Source organism: Ammospiza nelsoni, chromosome 3 (assembly GCF_027579445.1).
Source record: "Ammospiza nelsoni isolate bAmmNel1 chromosome 3, bAmmNel1.pri, whole genome shotgun sequence".
Lineage (NCBI taxonomy): Eukaryota > Metazoa > Chordata > Aves > Passeriformes > Passerellidae > Ammospiza > Ammospiza nelsoni.
The window spans coordinates 49,328,700-49,350,086 of NC_080635.1; the positions used below are offsets into that span (position 1 = coordinate 49,328,700).

Genomic DNA, 21,387 nt, shown 5'->3' on the forward strand with positions numbered 1-21,387 from the left:
ATACAAAGAACTTACCAGTGCCAAAGAGAATTACATCCAGTGAAGGTGTTATGTCACTGGTTTTTATTTGTTTAATGGGGCACTCTAGTTCTGCTAAAACCCAGTTTTGGGCCATTAAGTTCAGGAGATGCAATGATCCTCCTGAGCACTGCAGCTTCCAAGTCAAACCTGCCATGAACTCAGAGAGGTCTCCTGATGCTGCTGTGTAAAACTCAGCCACTCACACAGCTCCTCTCAAATGTGGTGTCAGAGGCCCTCTTTCCCTCTTTCCACTACTCCAAATCAGACACAGCTCCATCAGGTTATCTATGCTTGTGCTGTACTCAGACAACTTTAGGAACAATTCAGTCCTTAAGTCCTGTCTAACCTAGCTGTCATCCATAATGGAAGATGTAACTCCACATCATGGACAGTTTTCCCTTTAGACTGGAGTCTGATTCATCCTCTCATAGAGGATGGATTTTACAGGATGAAGCCCCTGTGAACCCCCAGGAGAGACCCACATGGCTGAAAACAGCTCTTCCCCATGAAAGCAATCCCTGAGTTGAAGAGTCAATATCATATCCCAGAAAATCATATCCTGCACACATGTATGGCACTGGATCATTTTGAGTTCCATTTGTTTAGAAGACCACCACTGTGATGCTTAGTATCACACTCTTCCTCCTGGGTCTACAATCAACCAAGGCAGTCCAATTTGGCATGATTAAAATTTCATTGACTTTTTTAGGTTGTGGAATCTCCTTCTCTGGAAATACTCAAAACCTGCTTGGATGCAATCCAGTGTAACCTACTCTGTGTGAATCTCCTGTGGCAGGGGGCTGGACCAGATGGCCTCCAGAGGACCCTTCCAACCCCAACCCTTCTGTGATTATGAAGGTATTTATATCCCAGAACCTGAGCCAGAGGACCAAGAATTCCCACAAAACAACTGGAGCAACCACCCACTGCAGCTTTAATGGTTGTAACTAGGTAGGTGGGCAATTATGCTGACATTGAAACATCGGACCCCCACAGGGCAGATCTTTCTACCAAAAAACCCTTCTTATGCTAAAGACAGAGCAGGATGAAACAACAGAAAATCCCTAAATTCATTAGCTTATCAGGCAGCTTCTTTTATAATCAATGTTCCAGATGTTTTAAAATATCAACTCAAAAAGCTTTAAAAAAGGTATTACTATGATTACTGTGCTACTTCAAGTCTCTAGGCTACTTAATAGCTTTTTTTTTTTAATGACAAAACACCTTGTTAAAGAGGTTTGCTTGAAAAGGTATAACCATAAAGGCATTAAAGTAAGTATCAGACCTTTTAATGGGCTTAGGTTGAAAATACAAGCTCAAGAGCTGCAAAAAACTTCTTTTGAGGTCTCTGTTGTTTGGAAACATCCTGCTGTCAAAGCTGTGCAGTGCAAATTGCATGTGTGGCTTTGTGGGCAGATCTCAGCTGTTTATTTTTACACACTGCTAAATATGAACGCTCGCGCATTAGTAAACCTACTTGCAAATGCATTTCGGAAACACTTGAAATTTGTTTTCCCGCTCTGTATCTCCATGTTGAAAGAATTTCCAGACATTAATACCCATCAGGAAAAAGCGACTGTGATAGTTCAAATTTGAAATTAGAAAGGGCTTAAATAATTCACATTTTGTAGAAAGTGACAGCAAACAAATTGCACTAGCCACAACCTTAGGAATAAATGTGGTTTATTTCACATACAGCTACTCGCTTACAGGAGATTGTTTGCACATCTCAACAAGTGCCCTGGCATTTGATGCAGACTTTACTTCAGATGAAGGGAGAGACAAAAATCACAGTGCCTCAAGAATTTACACTTCACTCTCCTGTTGGCCCCAGTGACGGTGTCATGTACAGAACAATAGTGGACCAGACATGGATATTCATTTTCCATTTATGAGTAACCAGAATGAAGTTTCAGTCATTTTGGATTTAAGCCAGTAGAAAATAACCCCTCCAGTGGTTCACCCAGTGAATTCTCAAAGACCTCTGGTTTGTAGGTCAGTGGTACTAGCCAAACTGTATGATTAAAACTCACCTGTTTACCTTATAAAAGCAGTTCATGAGAATGATGATGATTGTCAGGTGGGGGCACTACGGGCTACGGGACCATGAGCAAGCATATTCACCAAAGCATTAGAGAAGAAACAGGTTGTCCCCTGAATGACTGAACAAGCAGACAAGTCCCAGATGAAGTATGAGAAAGGAAGTCCAAGCCACAGAAATTCATTCTCCTCACTCAAAAGAAGCAATTAAAATAAAAAGCCCCACTTCTGTCATAGAAGCTCACTCCAGCACAGAGCTAGCTGGACACAAAAGCCCTGCCACAGCCTGTGTAATGAACACCTCAGCCAGCCAGCGAACACACTCCACTGAGGTGAGAGTGAGCAGCTCAGTAACCTCACCTGTCCCACAGCAGGCATTGCCAGTGAGAGGCATTTGGGAAACCAGTGACTGTCTGCATGGATTCTGCCCAGCAATTTATATAATTGTCTGATGAGCAGATGAAACGATTCTGCTTGGCTTCTCTGAGTCATGATGCCAATCCCTACCATCTTCTGGAGCTCACTTGGCTAGATTAATATATACAGATCCTATAATCAAACCTATGAGGGGAAAAAAGGGCCTGTCCTCAGGATCAAGGAAGATCAAGGCTGTCATGTAAGGGTGGGGCAACCCTGAGAGTACTTATTATAGGAAGTGTTAGCAATGAGGCCTCAATATTAAGGTCATCTTACACTTTGTCTTACATAGGTAATGTGGAAATGATTTCTTATTGAAATGAGCCTTTCCGTCGGGCTCTCTAAGTAAGACTCTTCTAAGATGATAAATGTCAATAGTCACATTTTTACTTACTCCCCACACCTGGATTAGGTGCTGAGAGATTGAGAGGATCTATTTGGCCAGCTCCTCAACACATATAACCTCTCTCCAACAAAAATCTACACAAATAGCATGGAAACAAGGTCTTCAAAAGCTGGGTGCAGACCAACAAGGTTTTCCTGGAAGTTATAGAAAAAATATTTTTTCTTGTCAATTAACTAATCTCCTTGCTCTGTATCTTCTGCAGCCACACATATCTAGCTGTACATTTAATATTCTACCTCTGAAAAACGGGTATGGTCCAAGTTAAACTGTTTGTTTTTTTTCCTCAGGACTCTTAAGATGCACTGCAGCCCCTTAAAACACGGCATGCATAAGAAGAGTAAGAACCCTTACAGGGGTAACACCCTGTATAATTCGTACCTAGCTACAGCCTCTTAAAGGACAGGCTTTCATAGGCCGAAGGGCAGCACCTGCCAAGGAAGGCTCACTAATCAGCACCTGTGGGTGCTCGGCCAAGTTTCTGGGAATAAAGACCTGGACCAGAAGTCTAACACACTCCAAGAAAGGTGTTAGAGAAGCATTGTCGTTAACACCGAAAGGCATACTGCAGTGCTACTGATGGCTGCCAGGAAAGTTTTTGTTGAGGCGACAGCTTTAGCAAGGCCCAGTGCCGGTAGAGGCCCCGAAAAGGTGACTTTGGTTAACGGGATGGATTGTGTTGGTGGTGGTGGTGGTGGTGGTGGGTCTACGCTGGAACCAAGGCTGGTGATTTGGCCCCACGAGAGCGGAGCGGGGCTGTCTGGACTCAAGGCAGCAGCCGTGCTCACCGTGCCCTCAGCCTGCGCCACCGCCTGCACAGGAGGGCTCGGGAGCGCTGCCGGGGCAGTGACCCCAGGGGCAGGGCAGGGGCTCCCGCCGGGCCGGGCCGGACCCACAGCCCCGGGGCGGCGGCGCGCTCCCGGCCCCTCACACCGCTCCCGACCGCGGCCGCCACCGCGCACGCGCGCGGGGGGAAGAGGGGAGGGCGCGCGGCACCCGGGCGCCCCGCCTCCTGCGCCGAGGGCGAACGGGGCTGCGCCGGCGCCCGCGCGCTCCCGGGCTTCGGCCCCGCCCCCCGGCGGCCCCGCCCCGCCCCGCGCGCTCCCTGTCCCTGTCCCTAGCACGCGCGCGCGCGGCCGGCGGGGGCGCGGCCGGAGCGGGGCCGCGCCGGGAGCCCTGCGGGCGGCGAGGCCGGGCCGGGAGAGGCGGAGCGAAGCGAAGCGAGAAGAAGAGAAGAGAAGCGGACCGAGTGCGGCGGCGGTCGGAGCTCGGCGGGGGGAAAGCGTGAGGCGCAACGCAGGCTCCCGCGCCTGCTCGCCTGCCTGCGGAGCGACGGGGACGGGTGAGCCGCCGCCGCTGCTGTCCGCGAGTGGCGGGGAGAGCCGGGCCCTGCGCCCGCCTGGGGCCGCGCCCGCTGCCCGGCAGCCGGGCGGTAAACAAATGGCGGCCCGGCGGGGGCCCGAGCGCCCGGGGGCGCCTCCCCGGCGCCAGCCCTGACAGGTCGCCGTTGGCAGAGGCCGCGACCGGCTCCGTGTGCGGCTCCGCCGGCGTCGCCTCCTCCTCGCGCCCCCCTGCCCCGCGGGCCCGCAGCGCCGGCTGTGTGCCGGCCGGGCCGGGCCGGGTGCCGCTGCCGCCGGGCCCGCGGGTGGCGGCGGACCGAGGTGCGCCGCGGCCGCTCCCTCTGACCCCGCCGTGCTGCCAGCGCTGTCGGGGTGTCGCGATTGCACGTGGGAAGGGCGTAGGGCCGGGGTCTGCCTGGGGCTGTGAGACCGCAGTCGGAGAGTCGCCTTTCGGCGTGAAAGGAGGGAGAAGAGAGCAAATAGTGCAGAGGTATTGCTGAAATCTCTCTCTAATCCCCCGTGTGTGTGTTATTTCGAGTAGATGTGCTCAGACCGTGCAAGAGGTGGTGTTTTCTCTCTTCTCTCGGTCCCTTTTTTAATGGCAGTTTTTTGACGTGCGGTGGAGCCTTTGTTTCCCTCCTTGAAGAAGGTAACGAGGGCTGTGTGCTTGTACTCCTGTAACCCCGCGGGTCGGCCATCAGAAGCATACAGGGAGATGACAGCGGCTTGTTGAACGGCTCGCGTCTTGGAACGGTTGTGTGGCCTCACTTCCAAAAGTTCCAGCGTCGCTGTTGTTCGCAGCAGGTCTTCCAAATTCTTAAGGGAAATAACCCGTGGGCTGGAGAGGTGGCTTTCTTTTGTTCTGTAAAACTCTACTCGGATTTGGTTGAGGAGCTTTTCATAATCCTTGTTTCCCTTTCCCTGATTGTGTTGTTAATAATGCCAGAGAAGTGTTTGTTAACATACTAGTCCAAACCCAGTGCCCCTGAAGTAACAGCCTCACCTTGCTTGTGCTAGCACTTTAGGCGAGACATCTCCTCTGCTTTCCCTAGAATTGGTGTGGATGGTTAAGTCCTTCACCTGGAAACCTGCTGCCTTCTGCTTCACCTTGGTGTGCTACACCTTCCCTGGTGCTGTGGTTTGGGGGGTTCAGGTGCATGCATCCGGTTTGAGGAGGATGTCAGTTATCTGTGGCCTTCTTCCCTGCTCCCTTCTCCCAGAAGTACAGAAAATATTAGAAGAACTTTGTTGGTAAGCAAGTCGAGTACCTGGAATACTGAAAAATGCACTGGCAGCTTTACTCTGTAGGCATGTAAATATCTATGTGGACTTTCTCCATGGTGGTCAAGTTTCGTCAAGAGAAGAAATAGATTAGAGAAAGTGAATTGGGATTGTATTGCAAGCTGAGACTTTTTGTGGGGTCTCTTCTCTCATTTGCTTCCAAAGTTGGAAGGTGTTGGAGAACAGGAGAATCCCAGCAGAATGGGCAAAAGCTATGCAAAAACAGTGTTTTTACTTACTCTGCTGCCTAAATATTCTTTCTTTTTGCACTAAATTCTGCATTTACACAATTAACTTCTTAAATTCGGGTTATATTTCCCTTGCTTCCTACTTCAAAGTTAGAAGTCTGATGGGCAAAATAAGTGCTGTGTTTAACAAGCAATATCTGGTTGGAAAACTTCTGGACAAGATTTCTGCTTCTTTTTGTACAGCTAGGTTTTTAGGTCGTGAGGAGTGTCTACAGCAGAGGGTGTAGTCCTCAACTTTGTGAAGAAGAAAGCATATGGTTATTAGTCTTCAAATGAATTCCTGTGGCTGCTGCAGGATTCAGCTATGTAAGAAACCCCTGGTTTGCCTTCAGTCCATTTGAGCTAAAAGGAGCAAAATTTTCCTCATATCCATAGACCTATTGCTTTGGTGGGCTCTGTCTAAAAGGAGGCATATGCTGTTTGCCTCTGGCAATGAGATCCAGTGGAATAAAGTCGGGAGTAGGGAATGATGTATAGTCATCATTGTACTGGTGACAGTTTCCCTTCAGTTTCCGTATCTGCATAATGAGAATAAAGATAATGTATCTATTGGTGAGATGGTTAGATTGTATAAGGGGTGTTAAGTATTCCGGAAGAGACCACAAAGAAACGAATATTTACATTATTGATGGTTACTGAGAAATCTGTGTAAGCTGTCCTAAGTGTCAGGGCACTCTCTAGTCTCAATATTGAATGAAGGAAAAAGACTGAAAAGTCTTGTAATATAAACTGCTCTGAAACAGGCCAAGAGAGTTAAAATGGCAGGGGAGCTCTATATTCTGACTTACTTTGCAAGCTACTGTTTTTAAAAGTTTCTGGTGCGACACTTGGTGTCTTACTGTAATCTTTCAGTAATCTTTTAATGCTATTTGAAGCTTCAGGAGCCTGCAAACCCCTACAGTCAATACAATATCCGATTGAGTAGATTGTGCTGTTTCTTACCAAATGTCCAGCATTGATCTGAGCTCTCAATGTGAGATCACAATGAAAAAATGATAGGTCTAAACTTAAGACTTGAGAATGAGAGGCATGGTGAGGTGAGCTTCTGAGTGATATAGTTACAGCTGTTCATGTAAAACTTTAGGCAGTGGTTCAGGCTGAGTGTGATACCTGGTTCAGGCTTTGCTGCAGAGGTGCTGGAAGATGGGTGGTGTTTTGTTGAAGTTCAGTCTTTTATTTGTCTATTTAGAAACATCTCTAGTACAAACTGTAGTTTTCCAAAAGTCCTGTTTGACAGAGAAATTTGTTGATAGATTCATTGCAAACAGGATCTTTATAGGAGTGTGCTTTATTGGCAAAGTTTTAATGCTCTTACAAAACCTTGTTTTGTCTGAGTCACTGTTGTCACCAGATAAGGAATGTGTTTGGATAGGATCGTTCAGCTGGAGTCCTTAGGCAAAAAGAAATAGCATCAAGCCTGTTGACATTTGGAAAAGGTGGTCTAAATGATATTAGAGATAACAAATTGATGAATAATCAGATGTCCTAAAACCCTGTACGAACTTGTAGTGAAGATGTTTGTGTTTTCCAGTTCTTCATTCATGTTAGAAACATATTGAAAGAGCTGGTATGACATGCTGACTATGAGATATATTCCCAGCTTTCTGTGATCATGTTTGAGATAGGTGAGCTTTGGTTTAGAAAATGTTTTTATTTAGAACTATCTTTTTTTTTTTTACTGTTTTGTTGGTTTTAAAACCAAGCAGCTTGGAAGGGGGAAAAGCCTGACAGTTGCTGAAAAAAGTGTCTTTCATTTGATAAGAAATACCTGAAAATAGAATAAAGTTGGCAAAACTTTGTCTTATAATATTGAATATTTTTGTTTTACTTCAAATTTTTCAAAATATTTCGAGACAAACTCCCATCATATCTACTTCAGTGTAATCTGATAAGGTATCCTTGTGAGTATGTCTATTAAATTTTTTGCATACTGTTTGTTTTGCTACATATTAGCCAGGCCATTGTCTACTACCAAGGGTATATTTTTAACAGAAAACATAATGTGGACAGAATACATGACATTGCACTTCAACGTAGGATGTTGGAGAAAATTTGCTTTCGTAGTCTATTTACTTAGAGTTGTTTTGTCATTTTGCTATGGGACCTGGTTAAACTTGTGTAGTAAGACCTGAAACAATGTATTAATGAGATGTTTGGCCTGATTTCTCTAAGTATGCAGAGGTCAGGAATCCTTCGGCAGCAGCATGTATGAATTAAAATCTTACGTAAGAAGGATTTATTTTTGGTTTCTTTTGGATGGTTCAAACTACCTACTGTAATACAGAATGCATTATTTTTTCCAGGAGTTCTGTTTCTGGTTACTGAGAAATGGCTTATTTTCTTTCCTGCTTTTCTGGAGGATTTGCAAGTTGGTATGGGGATAAGAATATCATTGTTCCTTTGGGCATATCCCCTCAGTTTCACCTCTCTCAAGTTTTAGTGGTAATCCTTGGGAATGAAGCAATGGAAGAAGCATCTTGTTACAATAAAAAGCTTTTTAATAGTAAGCAACTTGCTCAATAAGTTCCCGTGTATGAAGACTGAAGATGGACAAATTTTAACTAGACTAAAATGCAGTTTGTAAAAGAATCTAACTTTATTTCTTTTAGTTCTCTAGCTATTGCATTCTTTCCTATGAGTTTAGGGGTTTTTTTCCTGAAATGGTCAGAGCAGTGAATTAAGTGCAGTAGCTCAGAATAATAACTTTTAATAATGTCTTACAGCCCTAAATATAATTAGGTTACCATCCAGTGTGACTAACAGCTAGCAATAAGCTAAAATGACAGAACTTAGGTTGTACTTGGGAAGTCTATTAAAAATTTGTTTATATTCCCATAAAATCTACAAAAAATTTCAGTGTTTGTAGCCCCAGACAGTGTAAGCGCATACCTTTTCAGGGGATTGCACATACATAAAGTAATGTCTACACCTGAAATGAAACCTTACTTCTGATCTCATTTCTTGCAGAATCTGCAGCAATCGAGGAGTCACTCTATGTTCAAGTTCAGAAGTGCTTTACACATGAAATCTACTGGCTCTGTAGCTGATTCTGCCCTGTCACCATCTCAACAGGTAGAGTGCTTTTGTGCCTGAGCCATGCAGCAAGTGTAGCTGTTCCTCGTGCAGTTGTCCTGTGTCCGTGTGTGCCCCAAGGCACATTGAGCTCTTTGGGTTTCTTCTCAGGGAAATCTGTCAGGAAAGCAAGAATGCATGGCAGATCTGTCACAAAAGTACTCTAAAGAAAAGCCTAGTAGTTTGGCTTTTGATTTTTAGCACTCTTTTAACTGAGTTTAACAATGATAGAAGAAAGTGTTCTGTCGTTTCATCAGAGATTCTGTTCTAAAATGTAACAAAGCCAGACAAGGAGGGCATCAGTGGAGAGTCCATTTCAGTCAAAGCGTCTCTTTTCCCCTTGAATTTTTTTTTTTTTTTTTTTTGGCTGCAACAGTTTGGGAGGAAATAATTGCACTGTATTCTCTGAATGGTAGGAAGATGGTTTGCCACTAGGAAGAAAGGATATTTGGGGCAGGGGCAGACAGGGAAAAGTCTTCTTTATAAGGTTGGCATAAAAAAGGTTGCAATTCCTTATAATTCTATAGTGCTCATTGTTTCTGCTGTAGTTACAGATTTCCCTTTTTTGGTCTGGTTTGTTTGTGAGGTGGATAGGTAACTTTGATTTATGCTCAAAAAAGCAGCTAGTGTGTATATTCCTTCGATGTTAGACCACTGAGAGAACTAGAATCTTTCCAGAAGTATGTGTTCCCCCAAGGGTTTTTTTTCTTGCAGTAAAAAGCCATGTTTTAGTGTAACCTTTTTCTATTTTAGTGTAACCTTTTTCTGTCTCTTTTGTGTAATACATAATAATAGCTGTAGACTATGATGGTAATGGTTGAAGTAGTGTCCTGCTTACGTAGTAGTTTGGGCTTAGTAATAGGAGCTCTTTTCATGTTTTCAGTGATTAACAATAAATTAATGTAAACTTGTTCTAGTATGTTCAGTATGTGCAGTCACTACCAGCCAGGGAAGATGTTCTTGTCTTTGTTGTGGATGAATTTATGTTTGAGGATGCAATGAACACTCATCCATCCAACTGTTTTGAATATGGTTTTAGCTTCCCTGGTCTACCTTTTTGTAACAGAAATCAGGGTTGTCCTGATGAACTTAGGGGTAGGGGGTGATAATTAGTATTGTGTAAGGTTGAGAATTTAAGTTTGGCATCTGAAAGAGAAGCTCCTAACAGAAACCTGGGAAAAAGATGGAAGATATACAGCTGTCTCTTCTGATGCCTTGGTCTAGCTAGCTTGAACAGAGGCTAGACAGAGTTAGAGAATAAAGTGAGCATTTGTCAAAGGCCTTTAACAGATACACCTTGGACAGTGCAGGAGCCTCACAGAGGCTATACCCAAGATGGATGATGGTCCTGAGTTTTTTGGGCAGATACAAGTGTAGTCTATTTCCATATCAGGGATTAATTGTCCAATTGCAGCTTCAGGTAATGAAGTCACACTCCCCTAGTTTGCTCCCCTACAATTTACTTTTGTTTATACTTTTCGGCCTGAGGCTGTTATGATCACCTTGGTTCTCAGGCCTGGAAGGATTGTTTTGTCAGGCCAAACTGTGATGAGGACTAACTAACACTCTGTGTGGAGTTCAGAGTTATACACTAATGCAGTACAGGATGTGAAAAATATAAAAGCTAAAACTTAAGGCATTATTCTGCAGTGTCCAAAACAAAAGGGAATTTTTTAGTATGGTTTGCATGTATTTGCTTGTGGGTGGATTTGGATGCTCCTGGGAGTTTAAACCTGTAGTACAGCTTGTGTGTCTCTAGTCTTCTACTTCCTTGAAGCAGTAATTTAAGAACCTGTTGGTCTATTCAGTTGAATCTGATAGAAGAGTCTTAAAGGTAGTTGAGCTTTATAGGTTTGATGAATAATAGGGGGCTGTGTAATGGAGGGCTCCAATAGCAGTAATGGTTGCTGTGATTTCCTGTCTTATTGGCCCCAAAGTATTCATATAGGAGTGAGTGAGCAAGCAGGCTTTGGGCTTGATACTGCTAAGTACATTTTTTGTGGTATAGAAGAAAGTAAGAGCTCACACTTGCAGCTGAAGCATTGTGCGTGTCTGAAACCCTTATTATGCTATTTAAATGTTTGTGTTACAACAGCAACTGGAAATCACGTGGCTGTAGCAGCTGGAATTTTAATCCTTTTAATTATGACAGATTTTCAAAGCATGTTCTGGCTGATTTAGTCAGCTGACTGTGTAGTATGTACAATAACATCAAGTGATGGCACAAATTCTGAGAGCAGTGGTCACCTCACTGGAACGGGATGTATTTTTAGGTTTCTCTGCTAGTAACAGTCAAGTGTATGTACTTCAGCACCCTGAACTGAAGGAACTGAAGCTGGTTGCTGACACTACACTATCAGAAAAGGACAGCTGTTCGTTCTTGCTATAGTCATTGATCTGACACTGTCTTCTGACCATATTGTGACAAGGAACACAGTGGGATATAAACTCTGTCAATATTATTGGTGTTTTAACAACAGGTATTTTTTTTATGTCAGTAATGACATTCTTTGTTAGCCCTTTCAATTTGCTGTATTAGAGGAAATAAAAGGACTTGTTACCTCCAGCAAGAATTTTCTTTATCTCCCCTTTACCCAAGAGGTCTTTTCTTTACAAAGCCATTATTTGGGAAGAGGGTGGTTCTTGTTCTCAGTACAGTACTAATGATATATTGGTCCTGGTTCTTTAATAGGAAATTATTCATATGTGAATACTCCTAATCTATGAATGAAAGAGGTGCTAAGTTCTGCGATTTACAAAGTTAGCTTACAAAATAGAGTGAGTCATGGCCATTTGCTGATTAATCAGTGTGCTAATTCTTGAGGTTTTATCTACTTATTTTACCAGTTTGATAGGGTTATTTGTTTTTTTCTCTTGGACTTAATTTGCAATTTAAGAATTGAATTATATCAGAAGCCTAAAGTAGTTCAAGCAGTCCAGGAACTCATGACTGCCCAAAACAGCTGTTGAGTTTGAAGCTCAAGTATTAAAAATGCACAAAAGGACATCTAATATATTTAAAGAGACTTTGTAGTAACTTACAAATAACATACAGCATTCTGACTAAATTGAAGTTTTGCAGGAGGTACTGAGGAGTTAAGGCTTGTAAGCAGAACGCAGAATTTTAGCAAATGTTCTGATGGTTTACTGATGTCTGAAGATATTTTAAATTATATGTTTAGAAAATGAGCCAAAGGATTTGAATTTTAAGATAAATTATAATTAATATCAAGCTTCTTGGTGACCAGTAAAATTCTGATTTATAGAAACTGAGAGAATAAGTTACTTCAGCTATTTAATGGATTTTGTGCATAACTGTTTCTTGATAAAACCAATCTGAAGCATCTGTAATAGAACAAATTAGCATCTAGCTATTGATAAGACTTGGGATTTTAGTGTCAGCTTTGGCTTTCACACACTGTCTGTTAGTGATATTTGATGTTTTCACCAGATTGTTTCCTTCTTCCTTTGAAAGGTCGTTTGCTTATATGAAATAATTAAGTTTTGATGAATATTAGCTTATGAGTGAAAGGAGTTCAGGAGCCTGAGAAAAGCCTGTATCATTGTGCAACTCAAGTTTCACAATCCGACTTGTAAAGACCAAGATAGTGTGCTGGGGAGGAGGATGTTTTACTGTCTTAATAGAATGTTCTGTGTAAGCTCAGGCTATTTAAAGATACTATTTAATGATGGTTGACTAATTTAGGGTATGTCTCCAGAAACGGTGCAGGCAAACATGAGCTCAGTTTGACTGTTCTGAGCTGCTGCATGTGGGCCAGCTTTGGCCTAGAAGCCAATAGTGCTGGCTTTGCAGTGTGTGCTGTTTTTCCAACATAATTCATATATGTCCCCTCTCTGGGTTGAGTGGAGGTGGCTCATCTGCCTTGCCCAAAATCCGTAACATTTTGGCCCAAATTGCTGTCATGGAACACATCCTGACATGATCTGATGGTGCTGATGTGAAATTCCCACTGAAGTGTCACAGTCAGTGTGGAATGGGCTGCAGGCAGCCCTGAGGCTCTGGAAAGAACGTGTGTCCTGCCCTGCCCCACACGCCAGGATGTGCCCAGCATGGAGCCAGGATGTGCCCAGCATGGAGCCATGCGGCAGCAGCACCCACTCGCTGCTGTGGGGGAACATTCCTGCTCCTGTGGGTGTCCTGTGAGTCTTGACAGCACCGCCCCTGGGCTGCTGTCACACTGTACCCAGCTTTTCCACCCCGTGGGAAAGGGCATTGGCAGCTCATGACACGAGTGCCCTCTTTTCACCTGGGGCGCTGTCAAGTGGATGGTGAAGCTGCTCAGTAGGGTGAGAGCACCCATAGCCCCCACAGTGAGGCAGGGGTCATCTCGGCTGCCCTCACGGGCAGGTGAGACCTGTGCAGCTGAGCCCAGTTAGCAATACACTGTCCCATCCTAAGAGTCATTGGTACTCCTGCCCTGAACACACCCACATGCTGCTCTCCCAGGGGCTCACTTCTGGCCAGCTTGAAGTGAGCAGGCTGTTGCTTTGTGGGAGCAGGACCCTGTTTAGAATAGATGAAGTAGGGGCTGGGCTCTCTAAAGGCCCTGGCATTATAAACTAGGAATTGTCTTTTTCAGTGCTATTTCCATTTTGTCTTACTCACTTTAAAATACACACATAACCTGAGAGCTTCCTTTTGATCTCTGTTCACCTGTTGACTTGAGGAGAAGTTGTTTGGTTTCAGTATTGATGGAAATTTCTGAGATTTTCTTGGGTCTAGCAACAGGCCACGGTATTTGGCAAGAATTACTCAGAGAGGGCTTTGCTGGAAGAACTAAAATTATCTTTGGAGAAGTCAATTTTTTCATTCTTTACTGAGCATGTTTTTAATCTCTTTGTAGAAGGTGCTATCTGATTTAATTTGCAAGTCAAAAGCAGGTTGTGTGCAGGAGATGTTTGCAAAAATGTTGAACAAGTCAGTCACTGAGTCCAGTGACTGATACGCTTGACAATTTATTTGAAACTTAGTGTTACTAAGTATATAAATGCTAAGGTATGGTGGGGGAAATTCAGCTGTGTTTTGGCTGCTAAGTGTAACACATATGCCTTTTTGTTAAAAGTGCTCAGGAGAGTGGGTGGCTAAAATATTTAAATTATCCAGATTACGAAGCATGGGGGGTTGAGGACTGATTGCTACTTAAAGTTGGCATGAATTTCAAAGCATTATAAAAGAATACAAGTGAGTGAGGTGTCACATATATTTCTGTTTAAATGCTTTAAATTATTTAAGGTGGAGTGTCTAAAAGGCACTTTTGTTTCCTTTTGACTTCAGTTTCCACGGAAGCAGTTTTGCTTTTATAGTTTAGAGTAATTGTAATTTAGGAAGGTTTAATGCATTAAACCTGAAGTGTTTAGTCTAAAGACAATGCATGAGAGCACTTGTTAGCAGAATAAGGAACCATTTTTATTAATCTTAAATTCTTTGAGCATTTTATTTCCCAAGAAAATTGCTAGAGGGAGAGGAGTAAGGAAAAGACGGAATGAACAATGTATTTTTGAGATTTGGCTATGTGCAAATCATTCACTGATACCTCTGAACTTTAATCCCTACTGATACCACTTGTGAGAGGGAGTTTGTAAGAGCATAGGGAAGAGCTTGGTAACTTGTGTGGGCCTGCACTCCAGTGGGAGAGCAGTTCCAGACTTTCTCAAAGTATGAAACAAAGACATAAAGTTTACTCTTATTTTTTTTCTTTGTTTTTTGTTTATTTTTCTACAACAAAGAATTGAATTTTTTGTTGGTGTCAGTGTGTTGTTGTAGATTGCACCATGGATGTATATGTATTTTGGTTTTTATTGCTGTTTGGCCTTGTTATGCAGAGTTATTGATATCCTGACACTTTGAATTGCTGGTATTATAATCAGGGTGGCCATGGGATGCATTAAAAATTACCTTTTGTGGGTTGAAGTGGACATATAGATAGGACCATGTAGGCAACTAAAATTTTATGTAAATGTTTGCAGTGAAATAAAAGGACTTATTTAAATGTAGCGTAATTATGTAGTATTATTTACTACCCTTGTACAACAACTACTGTAGAAAATAAAGGGAGGGGCTATAGGCTTTAGATGAAGAAAAAGAGTGAAGAGCTGTTGTAAAGGACTGCAGTCTGTCAGAAGCAGGGAGTGGGGAGAGAATGGGACATGGCATGGAATTGAGATGCTTGCTGAAGGCTGCAGATTGCTTTAAACAGAATTGCAAGAAGAGAGTGTCAGCGGCTTAGGTGGTAGCAGGCAGCCTGGGGAACAGGTTGCCTCTGTTTAATTTAGAGAATTGGACATGAGGATGAATCTGGTTTCCTTTATTTTGTCTCTGTACTCTGTGCAATGTTATAAATTATAATTGTTGTTGGCTATATAGTCAAAGGTCATGCTTTGTTTCTCATGGAATGATCTTTTTGCAATGAGTGGGGAAAAGGGGGTGCTCCACAGTGAAGGATTACACAACATCTTTACTGAAGTTGCATATATTAGACCTGGTAAATAAATGCATAGACTATGTTCTGGGCTCTGATACAAATGTCTATTTTTAATTTTCAGCTTAACTTTTAAGCACCAGTTCTTTGAAATAAGGTGTTATATACTTGTTTTCTTAAAATGTCTGCTGATCAAGCATGCAAAACTGCAAATAGCAGCTTGTAAATATTAACAATATTGAGTTAACATTCTGTGCTGTTGTCTCCTTTCTCTTTCCTCAGAATTGGATTTACAGTCATGGAGGAACATCAGCAGCACTTACACTGTGTGAACTGCGTCAGCCGTCGTTGTATGACCAGACCAGAGCCGGGCATTTCCTGTGATCTCATTGGCTGCCCCTTGGTTTGTGGGGCAGTTTTTCACTCATGCAAAGCTGAGGAACATCGCATGCTATGTCCACTTGAAAGAGTGCCTTGTTTGAATAGTGGCTTTGGATGTCCCTTCATAGTAGCCCGAAACAAAATTGCTGATCATCTAGAAGTTTGTCCTGCAAGCGTGGTGTGTTGTACCATGGAGTGGAATAGATGGCCAGTCAGTTACGCTGACCGAAAATCTTACGAAAACCTGAGTAAAGATGTTGATGAAGTGGAGCAGCTAGATATGGCTTTAGCTCTTCAAGACCAGCGCATGTTATTAGAATCACTTAAAGTAGCAACTATGATGTCAAAAGCAGGTGATCAAATAGCAGAATCCAGAGAGCAAACCTCTGTCAAATCAAGTGCCCCCGATACAGTGCATACCAACGGTTTGATGCCTGTAGATGAAGAGTCCTATGGTGCACTTTATCAAGCTACTGTAGAAACAACGAGAAGTTTAGCTGCTGCTCTGGATATCCTGAACACTGCTACAAGGGACATTGGCATGTTAAGTTCAAACCTCTGCATTTCACCACATGAAATGAAAGAAGATCCCAAGATTAAAGAACAAGCTTCTAGTGGCATTATTCAGGATAAGAAGTCTGACTCTGAAAATCCAGATGAAGATAATGTAGGAGCAGTTGGGGGAATTAACTTTGATAGCCTGAGTCAAAATTCACAAATGGAACAAAATGGTTCTTGTGATATTTGTTATGATGTAGTGCAAAACCATGATTTAAATCTAAACCTCAGTAACTCCTCACTTTTGTGTAATGGTTTTCATGTAGAAAATGTAGAAAATGAATGTTCAAAGGTGTTGGACCACAGTGAAGATCTTGGTGTATCTAACTCAAAACTGTCCAGTGTAGCAAATGGTGAATGTACTGCATCTCATGATGATGAAGCATTAGAGTCTTGCAGCTCCTGCCCTGTAACAGCACAAGTTGAAGTAATACCAGCTGATCACTTAGTTAATGGCAATGCTAATCATGTGCTACTTCCCCATAATGCTAATGAAGAAGAAATATTAGAGAGACAAGTGGAGCAAGAAAGATTGAGAAACATAGATGCGTTTTCACTTTTACGGCATCGATCGTACAGATTCCTTGTTAACCATTATTGGTCAACACCAAAAGAAGACAAGGCTGTTGATACATCAGATTTGGAGATAACAGAAGATCCTATGGGTCTTCAGGGAATTGATCTAATCACTGCAGCTCTGTTGTTTTGCCTAGGAGATTCTCCCGGAGGTAGGGGGATTTCGGAAAGTCGCGCTGTTGATGTATATCACGTTGACTTTGGGACCCAGACATTTTCTCTCCCATCTGCTATATTGGCCACAAATACAATGGTGGGGGAAATAGCTTCAGCTTCTGCATGTGATCATGCCAACCCACAGCTCTCAAATCCAAGTCCATTCCAAACCCTTGGATTGGATTTGGTACTGGAATATGTGGCTAGATACCAAACAAAACAGCGTTCAATGTTTACATTTGTTTGTGGACAGTTGTTTAGAAGGAATGAATTTTCGTCGCATTTTAAGAATGTGCATGGAGACATTCATGCTGGCCTTAATGGCTGGATGGAGCAGAGGTGCCCTTTGGCATATTATGGGTGCACGTATTCTCAACGAAGGTTTTGCCCTTCAACGCAAGGGGCAAAAATTATTCATGACCGCCACTTACGGTCATTTGGAGTTCAGCCTTGTATATCCACAGTATTAGTAGAACCAGCAAAAAGCTGCTTAATTGGACTACACAATGACCATCTGAGTAGTCTACCTTTTGAGGTGCTGCAGCACATTGCTAGTTTTCTAGATGGCTTTAGTTTATGTCAGCTCTCAAGAGTGTCACGTTTAATGAGAGATGTGTGTGGAAGCTTGCTTCAAGCACGTGGAATGGTGATACTGCTTTGGGAGAAGAGAAAGTGCCCAGAAGGAAGTTCTTGGCAGGTAAAAGAAAAGGTAAGTTACTGTTTTTTTATTTTGAAGGTGAAAGTATTATATTGGTTCTGTTTCTGGTTTTTTTCTTAACATTATGTCTGTTACTACTGGATTTTGGTATAATAACCTTTCAGGAAAGAGATCTTTGTATAGAAAAAGTGAAAATTGCTGTGGGTTGTGTCAGTCTTCTCCACACTTGGAGAAACAGAAGTAGAGTCTGTATAGTTTTTGCTGGATGTAAGTAAATTAGCTTCTTTTTTTCCCCAATATTTTCAAATGTTAAAAGATTACTTCTTGATTTGCTTTAAGATCAGTATTTCATAGAAGTAGGAAAGCTGCCTACAAAAGTTTGCTTTCCTTGCCTGTGTAGTGTTTACAGCAATTTCTATTTTCAAGCCTGTTGAGATCATATCTATTGCCTTGGTACTGAATGCCTTAAATATTGAAATACTTTAAAACCTTTGGATGACCTTTGTGTAATGTAGTTTTTACCGTTCTCCCCACTCCAAACTGCAAAATATTTGCAGCACTCATTTGGAATTGCACAAGTTGATAAGAAACGAACTATTGTGGCTGGTCTTAAAATACCTTGTAATTTATCTTTCGATTGTATCTATTTTATGGACACAAAAAATATTGCCTTTGTTTCTTTCCAGTGTTCAGAGTTGTCTTGGAGTCTCAATCAGCCTGGGACAAACAGTACTAAGTTCTGTATAGTGTATTTTTGTCATGTTGATTTTTAGTATGAGTTATTGGCAGCATTACGTGAAAGTTCTGTAGCACAAGCATGTGATTTGCTGCTCTGAGTTCAGGTATCTTGAAACACTCTGAGCCTAAGTGCAGTTTATTTCCTAGGTCTGGCGCTTCAGTACAGCCTTTTGTACTGTGAATGAGTGGAAGTTTGCTGACATTGTGAGCATGGCTGACCACTTGAAGAAGTGTAGCTACAACGCCGTGGAGAGGAGAGAGGAGGCCGTGCCGCTGCCATGCATGTGTGTGACGCGAGAGCTCACCAAGGAGGGACGCTCGCTGCGCTCTGTTTTGAAGCCAGTACTTTAAGCACTGCAGCCACTCCAATTGCACATACACTCAAGCACCTGATATAACCTCGGTAATATTACGAGACACTTTATTAATGTACTAAAGATACTTTCTAGCTAAATCTACTCTGTCACTGTGTATATAAGGTTTGAAGTGACATTTATTTTTTATAATACTGTTTAGCTGGAAAGTAATGAAAGTTGCCTTAACGTTTGAAAAATTCGGAACTTGCTGGACAGGGTAGTTTTATCTAACTTATGTAATTTAAAAACAAAATCCTAAGGTGTGTTTTCTGATTCACTGGTGCCCATGTGTCTGTTGACTGAAAACATTTCAAAAATGGCCTCTAAATGGTATCCACATTTGGATAGGAAACACTGAATTGTAGTGAGAGAAAAGTCCTCTCCAAATCCTGTACCTTCTGTGTCTGGTCTTTTTTTTTTTTTAACAAATTATAATCCAAATATTTGAAAGATAAGGAAGAATTCAAAACTTTATAATAGATGTCTCAAACACAGCTTTTAAGCACATCTTTTCTCATTAAATTGGCGTTCTAATGCTTTTCCTAGTTAACAGGTGATCTAGGATCAGCTTTTTTTTTAAAGAAAGGTTTTAAAGGTTTTTTAGGAATGATGTAAGTGAACTCAGATTTACAGCAGCTTAATTTTTAGTACAACTTTGTTTTGACATGTCAACAATTGCTATTTCTTCTTCTGAACTCTTAACAAGTTGTTTTACTTCTGGGAGCAAAACTTTTAGAGCTAAAGCCATGGAATACTAGTTTTTACTCTCACACCTACAACGATATCAATGTCAAATGTTCAGAAAATTTTTCCTTGTCCTGCAGTTGGCTGAGGGTTAAATTGCTTGAGCAGTGAGAAATTCAAAGTATGTGATGAACAGTTATGAATTTATAGTGCAGCTAATGAAAGGGCTTTACTTGTTCTGTGGTATTGTGACATGTATTGTCTCCTTTTCTGTTAATTTGTCTATAAAAATGCTACTTTTATAAGGAGCATTTTAAATTACTGGTGTGTATAGCAAATGTATCATCTTCATAAGATGAGACATGATTTGTTAATTGTGTAAGGCATATCAGAAATGTTGTGTTAATCCACATTTGTTAAACCAATAAGTCAAATTTGCTCCCCGTCTTCCATAAGAAAAGATCTTACAAAGTGTTTGTGAACAGAGAATACATGCTATGAAAAATGGCCTGGTATAGCAAAACTTTAATAACTTGAACTGACTTTCCAACTTGTTTGTATTACTGTCGGTGTCTCTAGCCTGTTGCACTTAGCAACTGTGCCACAAAACTAAAACAGAAACAGACCAGAGCTCGGAACAATGAAATACAGTGTGTATTTCCATTATAGGAAAAAAAAAAAGAGTTTAGTAAGGAGAAGATGTTTACAAAAATGGCTAAATTTATTACTTGCAATTTCTGTACAGGACACTTGTTTATGGCTAATCTGGCTGCAGTTCACAGCTTTGGGATCTCTGCATTTCCCATTCTGGATTCAGTTCAGCTAAACATTCACTGCCTTTTTTTCTATTCAGAGTGCTACAGGTGCTCAGAAAAAAACCCCAAAAAAAACAGTGCCATGAGTTGAAATTATAAGAACTCAAATAGAAGCTTTGCCTGTATCTTCAAACTGCATGTTCTCATTCCACAACTTCTCTTCTTTGTTGTGTAAAGAGAAGAAAGGAGTAAACCCTCTACAGAAGTTAGCAACATTTGCAGTAATTCTTAGCTGTTACCACAGTTATCTGGAAAGGAGGATCTAGATTCAAGTCAAGATCTGACTATACCAACTGGGTTTTAGGTAGGAATCTTACACCCCCAGCCTGGTTCCTTGAATATATTGAAATGCTCATTACCCACAAATTCTTCAGTACAAGGCAGGAGATGACTTTCATCAGTTCTTGTCTTTCAGCTCTAATGGCTCCTTGCTGCTGCTCTCCAGTGTTTAAAAGTAGTTGTGTGACTGGAAGGATCATGAAAGTTGAGGAGATAATGCTCGCATTTATGGCTAAATTTACTTCAAAACATCTGTCTTGGGTTACTGGTATTTTTTTAGTGAGCAGTGTGGTGGTCTTGGTACTCTGCATTCTTTGTAACTCTCCAGAACCCTAATAAGTACAGTAGGCAGGCACGTGTCTTGGTGCTTATGGAAAGGAGTTAGAGGAACTCGCTTGTAGCACAGTGCAGAACTGCATTTGAAGTATCATCAGTTGTTGATCTATTAAAATGAATTTCTAAAGTACTCTTTTTAAGAAATAACACTATTTCTCAATACATGCACTTTTATTTTCAAATGTAGATACAGGCTTTTTTGTTAAATTAGTTTATTTTTTATGAGAATCCAGAGCTATTAAAATATCAATGTTGTAAACGACATATCTGCCTTGTAAACTGCTCCAAATGCAGAAATACAGTATACTTAGGATAAAACTTTTTTTTTACACTGCTATGCAGTTTGTAAAACATCTATGGTGTATAGTCAGTCTATCAAAATGTGACCTGTTCACATTTGCCCTTGAATTTTAAAAATGTCATATCCCTTTCCTGGTACATGTTCCGTACAGCATATATAGACAGCTGTTCCAGTCTTTCTTTTACTTGATACCACATTGCTACTTTGTTTAAGATGTTATGTTTTCAATCATTATGCAATATTTTTTTCAATGTCTGTTGAAATCTTAATAAAACTTTTGGAGTTTC

The 21,387-nt window shown here is 41.7% G+C and overlaps 1 protein-coding gene across 3 annotated transcripts; it reads left to right on the forward strand.

Moving 5' to 3' along the window:
* Window positions 1-4,085: 4,085 nt before the first annotated feature.
* FBXO30 (F-box protein 30) lies at window positions 4,086-21,387 on the forward strand. 3 transcript variants are annotated; one of them, XR_009418050.1, is made up of 5 exons: window positions 4,086-4,223; window positions 8,718-8,822; window positions 15,545-17,642; window positions 18,477-18,732; window positions 20,223-21,387. XR_009418050.1 is itself a non-coding variant. In XM_059468166.1 (4 exons), exons 3-4 carry the CDS (start codon window positions 15,561-15,563, stop codon window positions 18,678-18,680), a joined length of 2,286 nt encoding a protein of 761 aa, XP_059324149.1. In that variant the 5' UTR covers window positions 4,086-4,223; window positions 8,718-8,822; window positions 15,545-15,560; the 3' UTR covers window positions 18,681-21,387. The 3 variants fall into 3 exon arrangements, 2 of the variants coding, with proteins under 2 accessions (XP_059324149.1, XP_059324150.1); XM_059468166.1 differs by having other exon boundaries at window positions 18,477-21,387; XM_059468167.1 differs by lacking the exon at window positions 8,718-8,822 and having other exon boundaries at window positions 4,115-4,223; window positions 18,477-21,387.